At 42.5% G+C, this 24,037-nt stretch overlaps 1 protein-coding gene across 2 annotated transcripts in view; it reads left to right on the top strand.

Moving 5' to 3' along the window:
* LOC148837226 (dedicator of cytokinesis protein 2-like) overlaps positions 1-24,037 on the top strand; it is a 282,886-nt gene that overhangs the window by 214,256 nt on the left and 44,593 nt on the right. For both annotated transcript variants that reach the window (XM_088911625.1, XM_088911624.1), the window contains 2 exons: positions 11,284-11,382; positions 13,914-14,008. In XM_088911625.1, coding sequence (XP_088767751.1) covers positions 11,284-11,382; positions 13,914-14,008 — 194 coding nt within the window. The remainder of the gene's footprint in view (positions 1-11,283; positions 11,383-13,913; positions 14,009-24,037) is intronic.

Raw genomic sequence — 24,037 nt, 5'->3', positions numbered from 1 at the left:
CACCTCAGTCAGGCTGTCACGCCGAGCCAAGCAGCTGGGCCAGGGGGAAACTGGTCAGGGGTGCCACTGTGAGGCCAGCTTTGAAAGAGTTGGCAATATCCCAGTCGCTCCACAAAGCTGGCCTGTATGAGTGGCAAACTCATCTCTAATCTCTGGAGTTTGCAACAGAGCATTTATGTGACACTTCAAACATGTGCAATAGGTTTTTATGGTCATATGAGACAAAAGCAGATTTTTTTTATTTAATGCAAAGCATTACGCCTGGCACAAATCTAAAACATCAGCAGCCAGTGAACACATCCTTACTGCCACAGTGGTGGCAGTTTTATGTTACTGGGATCCTTATCATCAGCAGGGACTGGGGAGCTTGTCCACACTCTGGGAAAATGGATGGAGCAAAGTCCTGGAAAATCTTAGAGGAAAACCTGCTTCAGTCTGCTGGAGACCTAAAACTGTAACGTAATTCAGCTTTCTGAAGGACAGTGACTCAAAGCGTACGGTACAAGGCCAAACCCACGCTAGAATGGCTTTATAGTAGGAAAGGTAAATGTTCCTGAGTGGCCCAGCCAAAGTCCTGCTGTGTGTGCCATCCTTCAAAGATCCCAAACCAACTTGACAGATCAGTTTGTAAAGATGAATGGACAAATTGTACCTTCCTGATTTGTAAAATTGGCAGAGTTATTGAAAACATTTTGCACCTGTAGTGGATGGCAAAGCGTTAAGAGAGTCGAATTCTTATACAATCAGAACATATTTTAGTTCTTGTCGACATTTAATGTCTTTCACCCTTAAAAGTGATAGGTTTAACTATACAGGGTTATTTGTAATCCTGTTGTACTTACAAAATGTAATTTGTAAGCATTACATTATTTGTAAGTCACAAAATGGGACATTATTGGAAAGAGTAAATGCATTTGTATGGTATTGTATTAATTACTGAAATCAGAAAATCAATGTTGCAACAAAATAATGCTGTATAGCACACACATACTGTATAAAGCAAAAAGAATACTGAACAGGAACAAGTCAGAGTTTCATAAAAAAGAAGTTCTGTTGTTTTATATACAGTATAAATAAAATTTCCAGTACATTATACAGTATACTGTATAATAAAATGAGAATTCTGGTTTAATGTAAAATTAATTCATAGATACCCTACTGTTATTTCCCTCTGCATATGCAAGAAAATATCTTAATTGTCCACTTCTGGCTCATAGTCAGGCAGCATCACAGACTGGACTCAGAACAGGAGGGTGTCGAAATGCACTTGTACTACAAACTTGTATTTGGCTGAATATCCTTGCTGCCATCAGCAAGTTGTGTGTGAGGTATTTGATTAATATGTTTCTTTTTCTTCAGTAATTAGTTTTTCAGGAACAGGAAGGTTTTAACTAAACCTTCCCTGTAACATCTGTGCTGGGCATCTCCTGTGCCTGTGTTTGGTGTGAATTTGCTCACTCTACAATATACAGGATATCTACAGGATATGTTTGGTGAGCTCTAGATTGGTGTCTTTCAAACCACTTTCCACTTGATAGTGCCACAGCAGAGTTTTAAACTCTGCAGTTTCTTGAATTGAACAGAACACACTGGTCTTTTGCATTTGTGCACTCATCAGAAACTGCAATTACAGTAAACTACTGTACATTTCGGTCATTAATTTCCTTCTTGGCAAATCAGCATTTGTTCCAAATATTCCCTTGTCACTTGACCTGCTGTATGAATCCCCCCCATTATTGTACTTGTTAATACATGCACGTAGCTTGGGGCTATTGATTTCTTCCTGGGGAATTTCAGCAGAGACAAATGCCTCTGTCAAGACTTATCAACATGTCGTACTGCAAACTTCCTCAACCCTCCTGGCTCCTCCAGAGGACTCACCACTGTGAGTCTCAGTTGTTCATTCTGTGAGTTCCTGTGATGCTACACGATAAGCTCTTGTTGACTATCGAGTTTTGGTCCAGAGACAGATTGCAGGTTGTTCCCTGGTACATCACACCAGGACACTACTCCTGCTGCATTGCTCAAGGAAGTGATTTCTGATTAACTCATTATGCCCAATTTTAGATCTCAACCCTGTGTCCTGGATTCCAGACAGTTGCAAGTATTTATTCCAGCTGATCCTTAATTATGCAAAGTGACAGTAGCACCTGGTTTACAGTAATTACTGTATAAAATTAAATATTAGTTCAGTATTTAACTTCTTAGAAGGTTCACAGTAATGACAAGAAATCCACGTGCCAATGTAGACCACTCCTAATTTAGGCCTTTCTTTAAATTGCATCAATAAATGTATGCAATTTATGCTCTACTAACAAGGTTTAAATGGACCAAAATAAAGTTTGACAATCGCATGTAAAAAATGTGAATTACTCTCTGGGAGCTAGATCTGAAGCGACTGATTTCTCCAGCACCTCTGCTGGTTCATTGTGATACCTTGAGATACCCTGTCTCTATGGCTAGGCTGTGGTCACTGAGCCTATTGTTCGTTAGTGTCTATCTGTACTTTAGTTGATGAGCTACTGAATTTGTGACTTTTTACAGTGCTGTACCATTCCAGTTTGTTTTGTGTTTGTGTGTGTGTCCCAGTGGGTAAGGTAGTGGTTTTTGGCTTTTGCTGTGGTTGGGCTAACTCTGATCTGCAGTGTTTTAGCAGTTCTCTTCTGAGGCTGGCTGGTGTCAGTATGGGTCAGTGTCGGTGAGCTTCAGGACCAGCTTGCTGAGAGGGCTCTTCTCTGGGCTCAGCTCTTTACTCAGGAGAGCCATGTGATGGTCACTTTTTGGGAGTATTTGCTCTGTCTCTTCTTTGTATTAATTAGTAATGAATATTAGCCTAATTTAATCTGGTGTTAGGGTTAGGTGTTAGGTGATTGTACCAGCACATGGAGAGTGTTTTTTCAGAACTCCTTGTGCAGGGCTTCTATGGGATGTTTGTTGAGTTTAGTGTAATTCAGGTCTGTGATTGAACCCCACACTTCACTGCCATATACTGTAGGGCTGGGTTACACTGTCAAATATTTGGTGCCCCCAGTGTCACCTCACAACTCTGTAATGATCTGATTCTTCAGATTTAATTAACTGTGTATTATTCAGAATGAAGTGGTACCTCTTTCTCCTGGAAAACCATGACTCTGGTCTTGTCAAGATTAATTGACAGTGCCCAGGCCTGACAGTACTGCTCCGGCAGTGCTATGCTGTGCTGCAGAGCAGGAACCTGAACTCTGAGCTGTCTAGTGTGAGGTCAGGCACTGCAGACTGTTCTAGTACCTTTGCTGGCTCACAGTAGATTTTGGGCAGTGTTGACACCATTAACACTCAGACTGCAAACACTGTCAGAGCTCAAGGCTTTCCACACCTAACAAGGTCCACCGGTCTCCACTGCTCTTGCTGTTTGACCTTCTTTCCATCCTTTTTCTTTTTTTACTTTGTCTTTCCGTGGGAAGTTCTCACTTCAACTCAGCAGATTCTACACTTTCAGCACTTTGAGTCTCATGAGACCAGAAGGATTTGATATTCATTTATTTTTTAAACAGCTGGACTCAGGTATAAATCCCTACTGTTACCTATTACTCCTAGAGTACTCCTGCATGTTAGGCCTGTGCACTCCGAGCACGTCAACTCCTTTAATCTGCTTAATCATAAAGCATTGAGGGCTCAGAATCACTTACAGGGATGAGAACCTCCTCTGGACTCAGCAGCAATTGGACACTTTTTCATTTCATTATTACTAATGTCTAATGAATCTCTGCATCAGCACTGTTCTTTTGGCTGAAGTGAATGGGCATGCTGGTGTAGAACTGGTTTGACTTCATTCTTAAGCGCATGTTGGGTAGTGTGTCCTCAGCATTGCAAAGATAAGCACACTGATCAAAAATTGACACAGCACACCACAGTATTCTATATATTCCCTTCTTTGTAAATATTTAATATAACCAAAATGAAGATGAATGGCAGTCTGTACTGTTCTGCCGTGTTGTCAGATTTTTTCGTGTTGAAACGGAGGGGATCTTGTTGGGGGGGGGGGTGTTCAGGACTGTGTTTTCTGACTCCACTGCAACATATTGGATAGAGCTGTCAGGTGCAGTTTGCTTTGCTGGATTGATTAGCATGTGACCTGTCTGAGCTGCTCACGTGCAGTGCACGGTGCCAACAGACTGGGGTGTAATGACATCAGTGTGTGTGAATGTGCACAGTGGGGTAAGATGGCAGCAGGACTCTGGTGTAGAGCAGAGGGCAGCACAAAGCGCCTCTCTGGCACTGTACCTCTGTCACCCCTCTGTGTGCGTGTGCTGGGGTCCCTCACACATCTTGCACACAACCTTTCTCCACAGGCCCATGCATAAGAAGAAAATGTGAGATCTCATTGTTCTGTGAAAGCAGGCGTCTTTCCGGTTTTTAAGTCTGCAACAAAATTGTAGGAACCAGTTGTCCAGCAGTCTGCTTTCATAGTGGTCTAGCAGGGAGCTGGTCTCTTCTTCCATTTGAATGCACTGAAGTTTAACCATTTCTGAGTAACTCATAATGTTGTATATACCGTGTGTCATTTTGGTGGGGAAAATGTGGTTGTTTGTTTGGTTTGAGAAGACATGATGGGGGGCGGAGCTTCCAAGATAAAGGGCCAATTCCCAGGCCAGCCAGCTAATTCTCTGGTAGAACTAGGAGGCAGCTGATGTCTATGTTGTCCTTGTGTCAAGGGGCTGAACTGTAACCTGCTCTTCAGGGTAAAGAGTGTTATACTGGGCCTAGAAGACTGTTTGGCAGAACAGGTCCCTTGAATGGATGCTCCTATAAGTGGCTGTACAGTCGTAGGTGAACAAGGAGTATAGCCTAGAACTGAGACTGCAGCCTTGTGGAGCTCCAGTGTTTAGGATCGCTGTAGAAGAGATACTGTTGCCAATTTTCACTACCTGAGGTTTGCCCATCAGGAAATCCAGTATCCAGTTGCAGATGGAGTTGCATAAGCCCAGATTCCTGAGTTTTGGGACCAGCTTGGTGGGAACAATTGTGTTGAAGTCTGAGCTGTAATCAATAAACAACATCCTGACGTAGGCACCCTGTCCGTCTAAATTTTCTGGGGCAGTATGAAGTGCTAGAGATATGGCATCATCAGCTGACCTGGGAGCAATTTATATAGGACAATATTAGTCTTTCCAGGCTCCTCATGACCACTGAAGTGAGAGCCACTGGGCAGTAATCGCTCAAGCACATTACCTTGGTCTTCTTGGCCAGTGGCACAACTGTGCTTTTCTTAAAGCACTCTGGTACAACCGAAAGGGACAGAGAGGTTAAAAATGTCTGAATACAGGGGAGATTGCTGGTGTAAATGTTTCCTTATAGAAAACTACTTGATTAAAAATCTGAAATCATTGCTTCTTAGTACTACTCAAGTATCGGAAGTAAAAAGGCTCTGTTCTTAAATTCTATCTGTTACCCCGAACTTCACACCATTTGTTTATCAGCATCACTCCTATTTCACAGTCACACATGGTTATAATTAAATCTTAAATTGGGAATTTAAATTATTGCCACAAGCTTTATCCCTAAATAAAGCAAATTACAATAAATGCACGGGTTAAATCACTCACATCTGTTTTTTGAGCTCAAAAGCATACATCTGTTTTAGTATTAATTGAAAAATCACATTCAAATTCAGTAGCACGTTTCCAGGTGTTTAGAGTGCAGTGCAGTCTTGCTGTCCTCAGATGCTGAGGCAGGCAGAAGAGAGGTGGCCCTGATGAACACCTCCCTGATCGGGGGACGGTCGGGGGAAGAGCTCAGCAGATCCAGCTGTTTGCTGTGGGAGTGAAATAGCCTTCCCACTGTCTGGCACTTTCTCATGTGAAGAAGTGAAAAGGTCCCAATCGCAGGAGCTGTTCTGTGCAGTCAGGGCTCCAGCTGCTGCCTGATAGGTGTAAAACAGTATAAAATAGTTGATGTCCTTATTGAGAAGTCGCTTGCAATCCGGATGTTATGTTATACATATGATACATGAACTTTATGAAGCTACAAAATCAGTTGTACTATGTGCATAATAATACAGGTTAGTAGTTACTGTCCATGCTCTGTCTCCAAAAACCAGTTCTGGTTCAAGCTGAGGCAGTGAGGATGTGTTAATTTTCCTTAAAAATGACTACAATAATCAGTAAGCTTAAAATTCCAGCAGCAACACCAGGAAAGAGATGCCTTTTGTAAATGAAAAATGAATTGCTTTTTCCCATATGATTTATAAAACTCTCAGTCGATAGTTACCGGAAAACCATCACAGGTTAATGAATGTTTAAAGGTTTTTGAAAACCGATAAAAACTCAGTTTTCTAAAAGTCACAGGGCCCTGCCTGAGGCCTCCATGTGACCTGACTTCCATCAGAGCCTGGCCTACAGCTCAGGACACGTGGTCATACCCACACGGCAGAGCTGTGCTGCTTAAAGATGGATACTGATGGCGACACAATTAAAAAAAATCCATCACACCCAGCAATTTTGGACCAAGCAGTGTTGAACTTGGGCAACAAAATGGAAGCTGAGACAAACTCTCGCATTTCACTAAAATGATCCTTAACGCTGCTGTGGCAGGTTGGACCAGGAAAAGACAGATATTTCAGCCACCCTGTTGCTAGAGACCACTATTACTGATTATTATACATGTGTATATAAGGCTTACCTGAGGCAAATTGTTTAATTATTAGTGAAATGGTGAAGAGATAATTGCCACATTTGCACGTTGGTGTAAATACAGTATGTGCATTTGGTACATACAGTAAAGAGCCTCACAGTGGTCGTTGGTGTCACATAGTTGAAGAGCTTGCTTTGCTCCGTGTGTGCTTGGGAAGACTTTGCTGAATAACGGCTTGTGGCACTGAACCGTACGTCATAGTGCCATCCTGATTTTAATGTGCTCAGGCCTCAGGAGCCTCCTTGTTTGGGCTGAGCTTGTCACTGATGCATCTGCCTGTGGGCTGTGAAACCTAGAGGGAAGCTGATTCTCTCACGGTTGACACAACCCAGCTGGTATAGTGTGGGCAGCAGCCAGCCCATCTGTGTGCTGGTCTTGGCTTGAAGAATGTTCAGTGCCTTTGCATTCTGGGACTTGAGGGAATTTCCTACTCTGACGATCCTTTTTCAAGGGTGAGATCCTCAGATCAACAAATTAGTAATTACCAAACGAGCTAGTTGGATGGAATAGCTTCTTCCCTTTATAAACTTTTCTCATGTCCTTAAAAGGAGCATATTTGTGATTAATGAGTCCTACTGGCAAAACCAAGGCCTAGTAACCTGACAACTGAATCGACAGTATGAAGGACAGGCCGGGCCTGCTCTCTTGCTCTCCTGCTCTCCTGCTGGTGCATGTGGTGCTCGAGTGCTCAGGGAGACAGGCTGACCTGGAGTAACACTGCACCCTGGTCTTGCTGTGCGTGCCTGACCTGACAGGCGAGGCTACAGTGCAGGTGTTAAACCTCTGCTGATGTTCAGACACATGTGCACCTCTGTGTGCTCTTCACTGATGGCTGGTCACTCGTCACTCTGCTGTTCTAGTCCAAACTTGTTCATTCATTGTCCCCTGCTGCCTCGCTGAGATCTGCCTTTCCCCTTCTGTGTCGGTGTTCTCTCTGCTCTCATCAGTTTCCATCTCCTACTGTAATTCTGTTTCAGTCCCAGTAAATTAAGCTACAAATTGCTTCTCATGGACTCCAAGCCAGCACTCACTGAAGTGGCTCCTAAACTCTATTTCAATTTTGCCAGTGATCTCTCCATCCTGGCTGATTAGTTTCCTTGCAGTTTGCAAACCCCATTATCACGTTATATTTCATCAGTTACTTATGCAGCAAGCCAATTTATCACCTTCTGAAGAGTTACAGACTGCTGTAATTGCCATGAGTTTTGTCAGTTGTTACAATAGTCTTTGTGACTGGACAGTGAACTCTCTGCCTGTGGATAACTCACTGAAGAGAACTGTGGCTTCTCCTGTACAGTGCAGGCACTCAGACACCACCTTCTGTTTTTTAAAAGCCACATAAAAATTCAGGATTGACTAATTTGGTGTGTTTTTGATTATTATACAGAAGTGCACGCAAAACAATTCTTCACCTGCCAATAATATCACATTTTCATTAATTACAGGTAACATATGTATATTTTCTTTATACAAACCTTTTTCATTCAAAGATGTAATGAACACTTGTACTGTATATGAAAGAGGCAGAATGTGAACAAAACATGCAACAAAGAAATGTTAAGTGAGTTTAGTGATTGCACATGTATTTAGCCACCCAAGTCTGTGTGGGGCAGCAGCACCTCTGTCGGCAGTCACTGTGAATAGCTCACTACCAGCTTTGTACAGTAAGGTGGAGGTTTGTCTGTTCTTGCTGGAAGAACTGCACCAGTTCAGACATTTCCACAGGCAGTAGTTGATGGACTACAATTGCCTCAAGCCCGTCTTATTTCTATGGGATTCAATTCCAGACCTCGACATGTCTGCTCAAGGACATTCAGGCTCTTCTCAAACACCCTCAGTGTTGCTTTCACCTTGGGCTTCAGGTTATTGCACTGCTAAAGTGTGAATCTTTGACCTGGATTTTGATTCTTGAGTGACTCCAGCAGGTTTTCCTTGATGATTCACCTGTACTTTGCTCCATCATTTTTCCCTCAGTCTTGACGTTGTATCCAGTCCCTGCTGACGAGGAATATCACAATAAAAAAGATGCACTGTGTTTGACAGTTGGGATAGTGCTGACAGAGAGAACTTTTAACATTTAGATTAAGTTCGGTATTTGTCTGATCTGAACTTAAAACCTTCCGTCACATGATTTTAGTTGAGTCTCTTTCTTACCACTCACCCATACAGGCCAGCTTTCTGTCGAGACCAGGATATTGTTGATGTATAAATGGTGACTTCCATTGCAACCTACAACTAAAGGTTTGACTTGTTTCAAAGTCACCGCTGGCCTCACAGTAGCACCCTGCTTCCAGGGCGGCCTGATCTTGGCCGTGTCGGTGTGGTTTGATGCACATTCCAGTTCTTAATGATGAATCCCCCAATACGTTTTGAAAGCTCCTTGGCCTTCATGGGTTGTGATTGAAATCCAATATCTGAGGCAATTTACAGAGACAGATGCATTTACTCTGCAGTTAAATTACTAATCACATCCAGAGACCTTTCCAGTCATTTCTGACCATTCAAGTGATTCTTTGAAACTGATTTAGGAGTGCATAGCAAAGGGCTTGAATACTTAAATTATGCAATACTTAATCTAAAAACATTAAGGACTTATGTTTAAACCTCAATTTAACCTCTTATATTTTAGTAATCATGAAATATATGCTGTGTATTAGTATCAATGATACAGTATATGACATTTTTATCCATCTGTTAATCAGTTGTGTATTTTAATAATTAAATAGTAATAACATCTTTTCCTAGGTGAGAGCTTTAGAGCTATATAGAGGTACTGAAATCAATATACTGATTGAAAGCACAGCTGCTAAAGTTTCCAAATTCCATGATCAATACAATCTATCTCTTACTGCCTACAGCTGCATTTTATATTGTAGAGAAATTGAAAAGATCAGAATGATATAAAATCTTGGAATTACTAAACACTAATGTCAGCACTGTCTTACAAAGAAATATTTATATATATATATTGTATAAACATTCAGGATGAATAAACAACAATCAATATCAGAACAGATGAAAGGTTGAAAATGGGAAGAGAACATTCTGATTATCTTCCTCAGTTTAGACTTAATGACTGGTTTTTATTTTCATCGTTTAATATCTATGTGAAACTAATATTTCATCCAGCTACTTTTTGAAGGAGTACTCGATTTGGGCCTAAGCTAAGCTTTTTAGTGTACAGAAGTGGTTTCTATTCTCGCTCTGATTTCTCTTTTAATTTCTGATTGTTAGCCAATGTCCTTCACTAATGAGCCTGAAATACCCCCCTGTGTTGACTTTTTCTATAATCCTGATCTATATACTGTACTAAGATCAAATCTCCTCTCAGCTTTTTTTGTGTTCTAGACTAAAGAGACTTATCTCCTTTAGCCCGGGTATATATGACAATCCCTTAAGATCTGGAGCCTCTCTTGTTCTTTTTGAGCCTTTCCTAACACTTACTCCACACTTGTGGGGAACATTGTGGACTTCTTGATGTTAGATTTCATTTGTGAAAAAGTGTTTTTCCAGTCTGCAATTTTGTCCTTGAGTTTTATGGATGGATAATACCATGATAAACCTTTACTGAAGTAATGGAAAAGTTTAAATGTGGAGAAGAGAGGAACTGCAATTGTATTGACTATATTGATGATAAATTGTACCTAATGATGGCAGCAGCAGAATGAATTCTGAAGTTTACAGAAAGATGTTGTCTGCTTATATCGAAGACATGTTGGTATACTTATTGGCATTGCTTCTCCATGCAGTATAACAAAGGCTCAAACCATACAAGAGCCAGGGACTGAGAATGAGAGATCTTGAGAATAAAACTCTTGGACTTGCCAAGTCAGTCTCTAGCTCCCAGTTCAATTAACCAACAGTTTGCTGAAGAAAGCACTGAAATCTAAACATCTAAATGAATCAAAGAAGAAGGTGACTTTTTTAGAACATTGTTGTTTGTCCATGTCTTCCCTAGTCTGATACAGAAATGATAAACCTGCTTCAGTCTTTTCCAGGCTTGATTATTTTAATACAGTGTTTAGTGTTGTATCCAAACATACTCGTAACAAGTTGCACCATGTTGAGAACTAAGATGTTTGGACTTTAACTAAAACTACATTTCAGAGGCAGAGGTACCTGGATCACCTGTTTTAATGTCCTTGTACTTGCTCAATATGGATTACAGAATAAAATTCACAATACTGTGTTTTACTTTCAAGGCCTTAAATGGTATGATTCCTGTCTCCATCACTAAACTCCTGACTCCTGACCCTGAGAGACAGTGTTCTGCTCTGTTGCTCCAGGGCTGGGGATCTTGCAAGTCAGTCAGCACTTTCAAAATAGTATCTTATAACTCACTTTTATACTGTAGCTTTGAATTCAGTTTAATGTACTGTATTCCTCTGTTTATGCATTTGTATTGTTCCACTTTATTTGTCTGTTGTGAACAGTATGATTTTTGGGTAACTTCAATTGCTAAAAAATGCATTTGATAAAAAAGAACAAAATAGGCATGTTATTGTTTCTCTTTCCCATTGTCCCTTATGCTAGATTTATATTTCTAAAAATTCATAGCTGCTTTCGTGAATCCAGCTGCCAGCTGCTGAGGTGCCCTTTTGTGTTTTTCAGAGTCACTATGTGGCCTGCATGACGGCCATCCTCAGCCAGGTGGATGACACTCATTACAGAGACTACATCCAGTCCTTCCCCACGCGCCAGGACCTCATGGTGAGTCTGTCCCCAGCCCGTACCGGGACCCCGTCCTCTCCCAGCCCTCGCTGCAGCCGGGTCAGAACAGAAACCCAATGAGCTGCTTCAGCCCTGCAGATACTGCGTCGCACTCCACTGTCTACCTGATATTTCTCACTGATTTTTCTTTTTTGTTATAAATGCAATAAGGTGATAATATGCTTTAACTGTCACAGCATGTTCTAAATTATTTGCAATAAAAAAGCAAGTTAGATAATAGACAAAAATGTTTAGGTTGTCCAGAGCCGTGTTGTTTTTTTTCAGGAACAGATATAACTAAAGCAGGTTCAAAGGCCTTTAGTACCACCCCAGTGCTCCAGGCTTGTGTGGAGGAGGGCTGGAAACAGGATTGAAGTAAAACAGGAGGAATGGGGTCTAGTAGACTGGTGGTGGGTTTTATACGCAACACCTATTTACAAAGGCACACAGTGTCAGGTTGAGAGAAACGAGAAAAAGGAAAACCAGCGTCTCAATGAGGCAGGGGGTTAGGTGTGCAGACATGAAAGACAGTACGTTGTTAAGGACCGCACCAGGATGATTTAGGGGCCGGCCGCTGAAAAACAGGTATTGTAAAACAGATAGAAGAGGTCAGCAGAGAATGAGGAGATGGTTCGTTGGATATGTCTCTAGGTCGCAGAATCTCAATATTATGGCAGCGCTCTCAGGCAGAGTTTTGGAGGAAATACTTCCCTCTAAGTTGCTGTAATTCTGATCAGGTTTACCTGACAAGCGTTATGGTGAAATCTGTGATGAAATGACAAAAAAGTGGTAAAATCCAAGATCAGGAGATTGCAAATAGTTAGGTATATGGACTCCAGCAGTAGTCATTAAAGTGATGATAGTCTAATTGCAAAACAAATAAGCAAAAAAATATTACAGCTAAAACTGTAGCTTTAAAGATTTAGGGAAAGCAAAGGAAAAAAAAACATAAATGAAAATATAAAACAAATAAACTTAACCAGTAAGAGGAGTGGCAACTAAATGTGCCAGCTTTCCCTTGAGCTGGAATCCATCTGAAATGTAAACTTACAGTTCTTCTACATTAGCAGTGGTGAAGTTTCCACAGACTTTCACCTCTGTCATTGCTGAGTTCCTCTGGCCAAGAGGAATTGAGTACTTGAGATTCTCCATGGACCCAGGGCAGCACTGAGGGAACGTCAGCACCTGGGACAAGCTATCAACTTTTAATCTGTGACCTGTTATAAACCTGTTTAAATGTTCAACAGTACTGATCCAGTCGCATGTATTGGTTTGCAGAACAAAAATCTTCCAATATGGGTGCTTTGTGAGGGTATAAACCAAGCATTTAAATGAGCTTGTTTTGATATTTAATTTGCATCATCCATCTGGAGTACATGTAAACTGGACTGCAATCAAGACATCAGCTGTGCTATTTTTGGAGTTTCCAGACATTCGGCAAGAGATCATGTTGAGAAGCACTGGGATAATTTTTAGTTTCTCTATTGCACTCTCACCAAGCATCATCCTACAAATATCAGTCTCAAATATCAGGGTGAAGACTGCATTTTTTAATGTGTTTCTTTATTAGTAATTTTTTCTTATTGATTTCTTTAAAAAAACTGTTCTTTCCTGTCTGACCTCTGTTTTGATTCTTGATTTCCTTGGTTTCAGACTGCGCACACTACACCTTGAGGCCTGATTTCTCTGTGAACTGCAATGGAATATGCCTTGTCTTATTTTCTTTGTTTTTCTTGGTGCCACTGTTAATAATTTCAGTCTTTGCTTTCCATTTGCGAATACTTCCATCTTTTAGCAATAAGTACTGATCAATTTTTCCACACTATAAATAAAATATCAAACTTGCCCACGGAACAGCGTACCCATTGTAACAAGAAGATATGAGACGCTAAACTGGAGGACTGCCAGTGAAGTTGCAGCAGAAAACTTATATTTGTAAGTGCGCATCACACGCCCCACAGAGCACAGAGGCAGCCAACCCCAGCCCTGGAGATGGATTATACCGTCAGGGATCTGTCACCTGGACTAAACCATCAACTTTGAAAGCTTGAGAACTCACCAAAAATGAACCAGCGAGGTCTGCAGGGACTGCAAGGGCTAAGTTTTTCTATTCTAAGTAAATCTAAATGACTTCACTGAACTCATGAGGCATGAAAGTGTCCCAAAGAGATGATCTATAGTACCTGATTAATTTAAAGGACCAGGCTGGAGGTTTTTAAACGATTATCTGAAGAATGACTTTCTACTCTGTAAATCTGTTGGCTTGTAACAGTGTAATACAGGTTTACTCACAATCTCTGGGACGGAGTTCAGGGGATTTGTGTTTCAGGGGTGCATAGAACTGTCAATGAGGACCTGATGACAGTGTGTGTACGAGAGACCCCACAAAGCAACTCCTCTCAAACAGACATCCCCACAGTGGGAATGACTTTTTTTCTAAACCAAGCGGCATCGCATCATCAGGTACATAAAATGCTTTACGTCTGTTTTCACTCCATTCTCTATGAAAATGTTCTGTGTCTCTGTTCCAGGACTACTTGATGGAGACGTTCATCATCTTCAAGGACTTGGTGAGGAAGGACGTGTACCCCCAGGACTGGACAGTCATGGCCATGGTGCAGAACAGGTGACCCCCAGGAACAGCTGAATCAAATCAGGCACACAGTGCTCCTCCACACTGCACCCTTCCGATACAGGAAAAAAACAGTATTTTTAAAAGGTGTCCTTAATCAAAAGTCTGATCCCACCTGCAATTCATACAATTCCTTCCTGAACCAAGAAAAAAGAGCTTTAATAGAATGAAACCCATCCATGCGAATCCTGATTGGAGGTGTGTGATAGGAGTAGGGTGGGGGGCAGGCTGGTCAGGCAGCACTGTGTCTCTCTGGGGCCAGAGGGCCCTAGAAGGGCCAGTGCAACGCAGCTGCACTCATCGTAGGTGGACACAGCTCTTCAAATTTAAGACTCTTGCCACAGTTAGTTATTTACAATCAGCTTGATGGAGCTGTGTTGAGAATTAAATACTTCACAAAGTACCACACTTGTTTATTCTGGTGGACTGTAACTAATCTTCCAAGACACGAATCGTATCGTTACAAATGGTAGACTCACAGGGTCCTGGTCATTATCTCATTACCTCCCAGATGTACTGACACTGTACCTGTCCCCCCTGAGAGCTGAGGAACCAGTAAGTCTAAAGCTAAAACTTGAGCAGTGAATAAAAACCACTGGACCAGACTCCCAGAGAGATTGCATAGTCTGGCACAAACTTGCACAGGCAACTGCACAAACCCAGGACAACTTAGCAAGTCTCTGCGAGTATAAATCTTTCAGAAAGTCTGAAGACCAAAGGGCTCATCTCACTGTTTCTATTGGCACTGTCATGGATTTGCTAGTAAGTTCAACTCAGGGTTTATAGTGTATAGTATGTACAAAAAGCAAGTATTTATGTAAGTGATATGTCATTTCCTTTTGTCTGCAGAGATCAAGAAAGATGAGCGTTCAGACAAGTATCCTGAACACTGTCAGATTCCTCCATTTTATCAGAGAATTTACATTCCAGGGCATAAATACGCACTTTTTTTACGAATGTACTTTTAAGACCCTGCATTTATGAGGTTTTATACTTATATACTATCTTCACAGCACTTTGAATAACCTCTTATCCAATTGGCTGTTGCAGTGGCCTGGAGCCTACCCCAGGAACCACTGGGTAGAAGGCAGGATGCACATGCTCACTGCAAGGCACATTGTTTTCAGTGCCCGATTACTGTACCAGCATGTCTTTGGACTGTTAGAGGAAACCTATGTGAACACGGAGAGAACATACAAACTCCACACAAATAGCACCCTGAGAATTGAACCCTAGACCCTCACCGCTGCAGGGCTGCTGCCAATACTTGTGTCTTGTTCTGTGCAGTAAGTGAGCCTTTAATGCCGGTAAGCCTGATCGCAATGAGATATTCAGTACAGCTGCCGTGAGAGCTCATTAACCTCAAGTGTTAATTAAAGCTCTGTCCCAATAGGCCATTGTGGTGAGAGCAGTAATGAAAACCTTTTGGAGGAAGTAGAAGAAAAAGTTATTTTCTGGAACTGGAAATCCACATTCTGAATTCATTAAAAAAAACAACTTACTGAAATGTATTTATGGAAAAGGCTGGTGTTTCCTTAGATGTTGACAAAATGCAGAATACACCAGCACCGGAGTAGAAGGCTTGAAAACTTTGTTTCAAGAGAAAACTTCCCAAGGTTCATCACACTGTTTGTCTCAGAACATCCTTAAGTGCCTACAGGGCAATAATAAAAAATAAAATAGAAATAACAGGAAATTGTTTCTCAACAGAAATGCAATGCAATTTGAAGGCAGGAATGAGATAAAGAAAAATCATAAAAGATGCACCTGAAATATAATGAGGAGTTCGAACAGCAGTGAGGAACAGAGCTGAGACAAAGACACATCCAGACTCAGCACTGAGAGATAGGCTGCTCCTCGTACCAGGAGCAGAGGCAGCTGCGCTCGGTCTCTTTAAGCAAACCAGTCTTCATTCCTTATGGGCTATATCTGGAAAAGACATGCTGGGGTGCTGTTCTCTCAGGAAGGAGAGGTTTGTGCTGGAATGACAGTGCAGTACGGGAGAATGGGTGGCCAGCATGGCCCCCAGACGAACCCTCATCATTGTCATCAGCAGGGGGAGCGGTGAGGTGTAGATGTCTGTGGGATACCTCTGCATCGCCACTGCATATCCTGTAGAACCATGTCTCATATTTGATCAGCATGGAATAAAGATCTACTTTAATGTGATGAAGAATATTATACTCATTATAAGTCTAGTGGTTTTTGTGAATAGTGTAGTTGGTAATGGTGGAAAAAATGCTCTGTGAATCACAGCTCATTACAGGGAAGTATAGCACAGTGAGGTCAAACAAGAGGCAATGGGAAAAAAAGTAAATTTATGTAAAAGAGCAAAAAATATTTTGCTACGTTACTCAAGAGGAATTAACATAAGAGTCAACGATTTTCGATTGCAGTTCAGAACACTTATTAACAGTCAAGTGTTACTGCACACAGCCAGTCCCCAGTAGTGTCAGTCTCCTGCACTCCTGGTGCTGTACTTGGACATACTGCAGCAGTGTTACTGCACACAGACAGTGATCTGCAGTGTCAGTCTCCTGCACTCCTGTGCTGTACATACTGCAGCAGTGTTACTGCACACAGACAGTGATCTGCAGTGTCAGTCTCCTGCACTCCTGTGCTGTACATACTGCAGCAGTGTTACTGCACACAGACAGTGATCTGCAGTGTCAGTCTCCTGCACTCCTGGTGCTGTACTTGTACATACTGCAGTAGTGCTACTGCACACAGCCAGTACCCTGTACTGTCAGTCTCCTGCACTCCTGGTGTTGTACGTACTGCAGCAGTGTTACTGCACACAGACAGTGATCTGCAGTGTCAGTCTCCTGCACTCCTGGTGCTGTACTTGTACATACTGCAGTAGTGTTACTGCACACAGCCAGTACCCTGTAGTGTCAGTCTCCTGCACTCCTGGTGCTGTACTTGGACATACTGCAGTAGTGCTACTGCACACAGCCAGTACCCTGTACTGTCAGTCTCCTGCACTCCTGGTGTTGTACGTACTGCAGCAGTGTTACTGCACACAGACAGTGATCTGCGTGTCAGTCTCCTGCACTCCTGGTGCTGTACTTGTACATACTGCAGCAGTGTTACTGCACACAGACAGTGATCTGCAGTGTCACTTACTTCACTTCCATTCCTCTGTGTCAAGGAAGAGTAATGTACAGGCAAGGGTGCCTGCAGGAAGACATAGCACGAATGTTGTATACTGTATGCATGACGGGACACAGAGATCGATGCTTTACTGAGTTGGTCTGAGTCAGTGGCATATCTAATGATATTGTACACTTCAGTAGTGATTCACTTGGATCTTTCATAAATCTGATTACTCTGATCAATATGCTTAAAGACACTTCACAAACATTGATGCAGTTAATGAATAGCTCTCCACAGATGTCCTTCTCACGATCGACGGCTCTAAATTCTATGTTAGTAAATTGTACTCCCTCCTTGTGCTCCATTCCCCTCCTGCTACGTGAGTGCTGTTCTATTGTCATGTCTTCATAGCTCTAGTGTGCGGTAACGGGAATGGGATTTTTCTAAACATCATCATGACCGTTGTGTACTACCTCTACACCTGTACACAGTACAGTAATACTGGCTCCCATAATAATGGGAATTAAATGGCAACAGCTCAAGCTTATACAGTGAAGGAAAGTGAGGTGTCTAGTTCGAATGGGAAAAAAAGATGGAGACAGTTCAGGGGAAATGTGAGTCCTCTCTTTTTTGCAGAACAAAAACATTACAGACTCCACTTTCATAACAGAAATAGAAAAGGAAAAGACAGAGCATGGGGAGGCGGTTCAGCAGTTTGGGAATCAAAGCAAAGGCAGATCTCACCCCTGCATCTTTCCTCCTCTTATCAACTTGTAGCTGGGTGCCCTCTGCAGATGATTCTTTTTTTCCATTGCATAATTTCATCTCAGTGTATGTCATAAATAATGGACTCTTAATGAGAGGACAAGCACTTCAAAGTGACCACAATTCATGTTTAGAAGCCTTATTTAGTTTTACTTCATATGTACAGTAACATTCAGATTACCGTTCCAAAGAGTGTCTGCAGCTGAACGTGTGCAGTGTTTGAAAACTCTGACAGTTATGGACCCAGCCCATCTATTTGTTGAACGAAGCTTCACCAATATGGCTGTGCAGCTCCTGTTTGTTAGCATTACTATAAAAATAAACAACACTTACATGGAACATAATGTGTATTATATACAACAGCAACCTCTTTCTATAAAGAGGCCCCTGACTGGTCAGCATGTCCAGAGGTGGCAGATTTCAGTGGTGTGTCCCTGACTGGTCAGTGTGTCAGAGGTGGCAGATTTCAGTGGTGTGTCCCTGACTGGTCAGTGTGTCAGAGGTGGCAGATTTCAGTGGTGTGTCCCTGACTGGTCAGTGTGTCCAGAGGTGCAGATTTCAGTGTTGTGTCCCTGACTGGTCAGTGTGTCCAGAGGTGCAGATTTCAGTGCTGTGTCCCTGACTGGTCAGTGTGTCAGAGGTGCAGATTTCAGTGGTGTGTCCCTGACTGGTCAGTGTGTCAGAGGTGCAGATTTCAGTGGTGTGTCCCTGACTGGTCAGTGTGTCCAGAGGTGCAGATTTCAGTGGTGTGTCCCTGACTGGTCAGTGTGTCAGAGGTGCAGATTTCAGTGGTGTGTCCCTGACTGGTCAGTGTGTCAGAGGTGCAGATTTCAGTGGTGTGTCCCTGACTGGTCAGTGTGTCCAGAGGTGCAGATTTCAGTGGTGTGTCCCTGACTGGTCAGTGTGTCAGAGGTGGCAGATTTCAGTGGTGTGTCCCTGACTGGTCAGTGTGTCCAGAGGTGCAGATTTCAGTGGTGTGTCCCTGACTGGTCAGTGTGTCAGAGGTGCAGATTTCAGTGGTGTGTCCCTGACTGGTCAGTGTGTCCAGAGGTGCAGATTTCAGTGGTGTGTCCCTGACTGGTCAGTGTGTCCAGAGGTGGCAGATTTCAGTGGTGTGTCCCAGACTGGTCAGTGTGTCCAGAGGTGCAAATTTCAGTGGTGTGTCCCTGACTGGTCAGTGTGTCCAGAGGTGCAGATTTCAGTGGTGTGTCCCTGACTGGTCAGTGTGTCCAGAGGTGGCAGATTTCAGTGGTGTGTCCCTGACTGGTCAGTGTGTCAGAGGTGGCAGATTTCAGTGGTGTGTCCCTGACTGGTCAGTGTGTCCAGAGGTGCAGATTTCAGTGGTGTGTCCCTGACTGGTCAGTGTGTCAGAGGTGGCAGATTTCAGTGGTGTGTCCCTGACTGGTCAGTGTGTCCAGAGGTGCAGATTTCAGTGGTGTGTCCCTGACTGGTCAGTGTGTCAGAGGTGCAGATTTCAGTGGTGTGTCCCTGACTGGTCAGTGTGTCCAGAGGTGCAGATTTCAGTGGTGTGTCCCTGACTGGTCAGTGTGTCCAGAGGTGGCAGATTTCAGTGGTGTGTCCCAGACTGGTCAGTGTGTCCAGAGGTGCAAATTTCAGTGGTGTGTCCCTGACTGGTCAGTGTGTCCAGAGGTGCAGATTTCAGTGGTGTGTCCCTGACTGGTCAGTGTGTCCAGAGGTGGCAGATTTCAGTGGTGTGTCCCTGACTGGTCAGTGTGTCAGAGGTGGCAGATTTCAGTGGTGTGTCCCTGACTGGTCAGCGTGTCCAGGATTCAGCGGTGTGTTGATGAGCGGGAGGTGATTGATGGTGTAGTCCACATACCAGTTTCAGACATGAACTCTCCCTTCAGCTTGAGTTATTACTTCTCCGCTCCCAGCCCTGTATTTTCTCTAAAGACAAGTCTGTGCTGATGTGAATTGAACAGTTCAGTTAGACACTGAATGTTTCAGCACATTATTTAGAAATAGCTCTGTTTCTGCTTCCCATATAACAATGATTTTAATCAATATCTTTTATCCGGAGCCTGGCTAGCGAGTGGAGATTTGGATTCTCATTGATGGGCAGAGAAAATGACCAGTTTGCTGACTAGTCCTTGCTGCTTCACCATGACTGTTTTTTCAGAAGTAAAGCGGGAGGAAGAGACAGAGAGGGAAGAACAAAAGAGAGATCAGAGAGAAAAGGCGATACAGAACGAACACTGTACACTGTATACAGTGTATTGCAAAAGGACTCATGCCCTTGTCCAGTTTTTACACTTTGTTTATTTAAGGCTTGTAGTCATATTGTTGAAGAAACAATTAATATTTATTATATGCACAACCTACTCCAAACATTCAAATTAAAAAGTAGAATATGTAAAAAATGGAAAAGTGTGTAAGTTTTCAAACCCTTTGCTCCGGCAAGTGCAAATGTACAGTAAGTGCACAAAAATTACTTTAGCAACTCAATTAGCTGAGTGACCTCTGTCTGTGCGCAATACTAATGGTTCTCATGATTTCAGAATACAAATACCTGTCTTTGTAGGGTCCCTTCATCAGTTAATTACATTTCAGGTACAGAAACTAATCAACTTTCAAAGCAAGTCAGGGATAAACACAGATCAGGAAAAGGGTACAAAATATCAAAGTTTCTGAATACCCCCGCCTGTGAACACAGTCTACTCGCTCATGAAAAAATGAGCAAGGAGGAAATGGGTGAGGAAGGCCACTCTGAGGCCAACGACAACATTGAAGGAGCACTGTCCCTACAGCCAAGCATGGCCAGGGACTGGCACGCTTCTTATATTTGAAGGAAAACGAATGGGAAAGAGTACAGCCAAATACTGTTTCAGTCTGCTAAAAGCTTAAAACTGGGGTGAAAATGTATCTTCCATCAGGACAATGAACCAAGCACAAGGCTAAAGCTAAACTGGAGTGTTTTGAGAAAAAGAAAGCGAATGTTCCTGAGTGACCCAGGCAAAGTCCTGACTTGAATCCTATTGAAAATCCACAGTATGGAAAGACTTTGTCTGTAAGGGAGAGCATTCTATAAGCCAGTATGGAACATTTGTAGAAACTTACCATTAATTATTTGCTATAATTGCTGCCAAAAATACTTCTAAACAAATAGTAGGTTCACAAGTCTGAATAGAATTAACATATTTCAAGTTTTCTCTTTAGTTTCTGCAGTCAGTTCCTGCAACTTTTCCTGCCCTTAGAAGTGTTCTGTTTGAGAATTCAGGTTTCCCCTAAATTAAGACTAAAAACATATGCATAATTTTGTAATTTCACAAAATAGGACACCATAGACGGGTTTGAATACTTTTGCAAAAGCTGCACACATACTGTACAGTCTATATTAAAAAAGAAATGGAAAAAGTGGAATAAGTTGACAGAAATTTCAGAAATGTGATCACATTTACCGTCTCCTTGTGTGCCAAGGGTAATACGGTGCTGAGCAGCTGCTGTGCTGAGCAGTCATGCAGGGAAAATAATAACCAGAGCAGCAGCTCTGGGACTGAATCAGCTGAGACAAAACCTTTACTGCCACCTGCTGGACGCATGCTTATAGGAGAGCAGCCTGAAGTGGAAATTGAACAAAAACTTTCTTTTGCACAAAAATCCCGAAGGTCAGAGAGTAGCTGTAAGACTACTGTATTACGAACAAGCTTGTTGGACTTTGTAGCATCATTTTGGAGAGCAAGAATTAGCATTCCAAAAAAAGGTAGGATGGAGTTAAGTTTTCAGTAGTTGATGTATGTACAGTAAATATGATTTTATATTATCAATATTCATTAGATCTCATTAAAAGTATTTGGTTATGTAATTGTTTCACTGTATTGCTTTTTTGCTGTATGTTGCTGAGTCATGCTGTCTACGCTCTGCTCAAGCAGCTCAAGGCTATGGTGAAATGTCACGCGTGAGCACTGTGTTCTGTCACCAGTGTGCAAGTCATCCCAAAATGTCTGTGTTTGCAGGACATGCAGTGTGAGAACTGCAGTCATTAAATGGGTGATATCACTAGAGATTTTCCTTTTCTGCATTGTCATTCTGGTGGCTGTACTGTATATAAGCCCAGTGACACAAGCATCATCTTTTCGTATCATTTTGGGTCATGTTGGAGTGAAGCTGTTAGTGGGGAGGGAAGCGATCCAGGCGATGATGACTAACAAAGCATCTTTATCATGAGAGACACATTTTGTCTCTTGTTCTTTCATGTATAAATCATTTGCAAACAAGACCTGTATTCTGTTTGTCTTTGATTAGATTTGGTTTCAATCCGCCAGCACCAGGAGTAGTCTGAAAGTGAGAGAGCGCACTGCGTGCTCTGCAGACGATACTGTGCAGGAGGGAGTGACTACACTGAAGAAGAGTAAAAGTCTTCAGAGGAATGAGCAGTGACAGCAGATACGTTTGCTTCAGATCACAGACACTGGGATAAATAAAAAACAGGAATTTATACCATTAAGAAAATTAAAATCAATAGGAATTAATTTTAAGATGCTTTTGTAAACTTCATCAGATCTCTCCAGATCAATTTTTAGACCACTGCCCATCACAGCAGAGCATCCAGATGTGCACAGAGACCACTGCCCATCACAGCACAGCGTCCAGATGTGCACAGAGACCACTAACCCACCATACCAAGGCATCCAGATGTCCGTATCTCCTCAAATTATAATTCAACTGAGTCACAGAAACAAAGTGAAAATGGTAACATACTCTGACTTAAGTGCTTCTCCCTTTATCTAAATTCAGTTGACAGCTGCACAGAGATGTTTTCAGTCCTTTGATTACACCAGCACTCACTTTCTCTGTCCAATAAATCAGCCAGAGCTGGAACACCAAGGCGTGCGCACAGGCCAGTAAAAAGGCTGTTTTATCTTTAACAATTTAAACCTTAACTCTCAGCAGAGTCGTCTGTAGGACTGTAAGTAGCATTTTAAATGGCTTTGACTTTCTTAACTTCTTATAGTTGCAGGGGAGACTGAAGTGTAATGTTTAGGAGTTGTACTGTACGCATGCAGTTCAAGATGCATTGAAACAAAGATTAGAGGTTTATGGCAATACAAGCAACAGATGAATCTGGGCTTATGCTGCAAATTATAAGTATATTTATAATTATATAGTCAAACTTTCAGTCTTGGACAGTGTGGATCTTAGGCTCTTCTCCAAAACTCTGGCTGTACTAAGACTGGAGGACTCTCACCTGCCTTCTTTCTTTCCAGAGTTCGCCTTACTTCATGACTGTCACGATCGTTACTCCTCCTCTTAAGGGCGCTCCAGCCCTTCCTCGTTCTGTCCCATTCCCCACACCTGTTCCTTATTCCAGCCCCTCTTTAGTTCCACCTTTAAAGCCAGAAGCAGGTGTTTACCCGGGGCATACAGTATACTGTACGATATTTCCGTATCGTGAGAGCCCGGGGTCCTGCCGCGTCTGACTCCGTTATGGTTTTAGTTTCCTTTTCCTGATTCCCTGCTCCGCCAGTCCCGACCCGGTTCTGGTTTTAACTTCGGATGGATCCCCTGGTCTTGGACTAAACCTCCCGTCTTGGATTCCCCCTCTGGATTTACCCTTGGATTGTTCGCCCTGGATTCACTCCCCCTGGACACCTGCACTCCTCGGACACGCCCCCTGTCTCCTGACCCTTCTCCTGCATGACTATTTTCCCAATTGTATCCTCACATTCCGGATCGTGTCATCCGCATAGGGCCCGGAAAGAACTGTTCGTGACAATGACAACCTCAGTCACGCAATCAAAGAGATTTGCATATCTCTTTATCTCCTGCACTGATCCATTAATATCACATCAGTAGTACAGCCAAACCCCAGTTTAAGGCATTGTAGAGGCATGACTTGAATCAGTATGCTGTACTGGCCAAAAGAGTGGCAATCTTCTGTGAGGATAAAGCTGACACAGAGGCGTGCAGCTGCTGCACGGCAAAGATGAGGTAGAGAGAGGGGTGCCTGGTGAAAACGAGTAAGCGAGAAATGTGATATTTACTGTACATGCGAGTATCTGAAAGTAGGTGCGATTAGGGTTTAATCTTCCCTAACTTCGATATAAAAATTAATTTCCTCCTTTAATATTGTGTTATTGCGAAACCTTTACGCTACCTTTCTGACTGTAAAATGACAAGCATATGTGTGTGTTTGGGCGAGGT

Source organism: Atractosteus spatula, chromosome 3 (assembly GCF_055471065.1).
Source record: "Atractosteus spatula isolate fAtrSpa1 chromosome 3, fAtrSpa1.hap1, whole genome shotgun sequence".
NCBI classification, from domain to species: Eukaryota; Metazoa; Chordata; class Actinopteri; order Semionotiformes; family Lepisosteidae; genus Atractosteus; species Atractosteus spatula.
The sequence above is the reverse complement of the archived record's forward strand: the minus strand, read 5'-3'. Positions and strand labels throughout refer to the sequence as shown.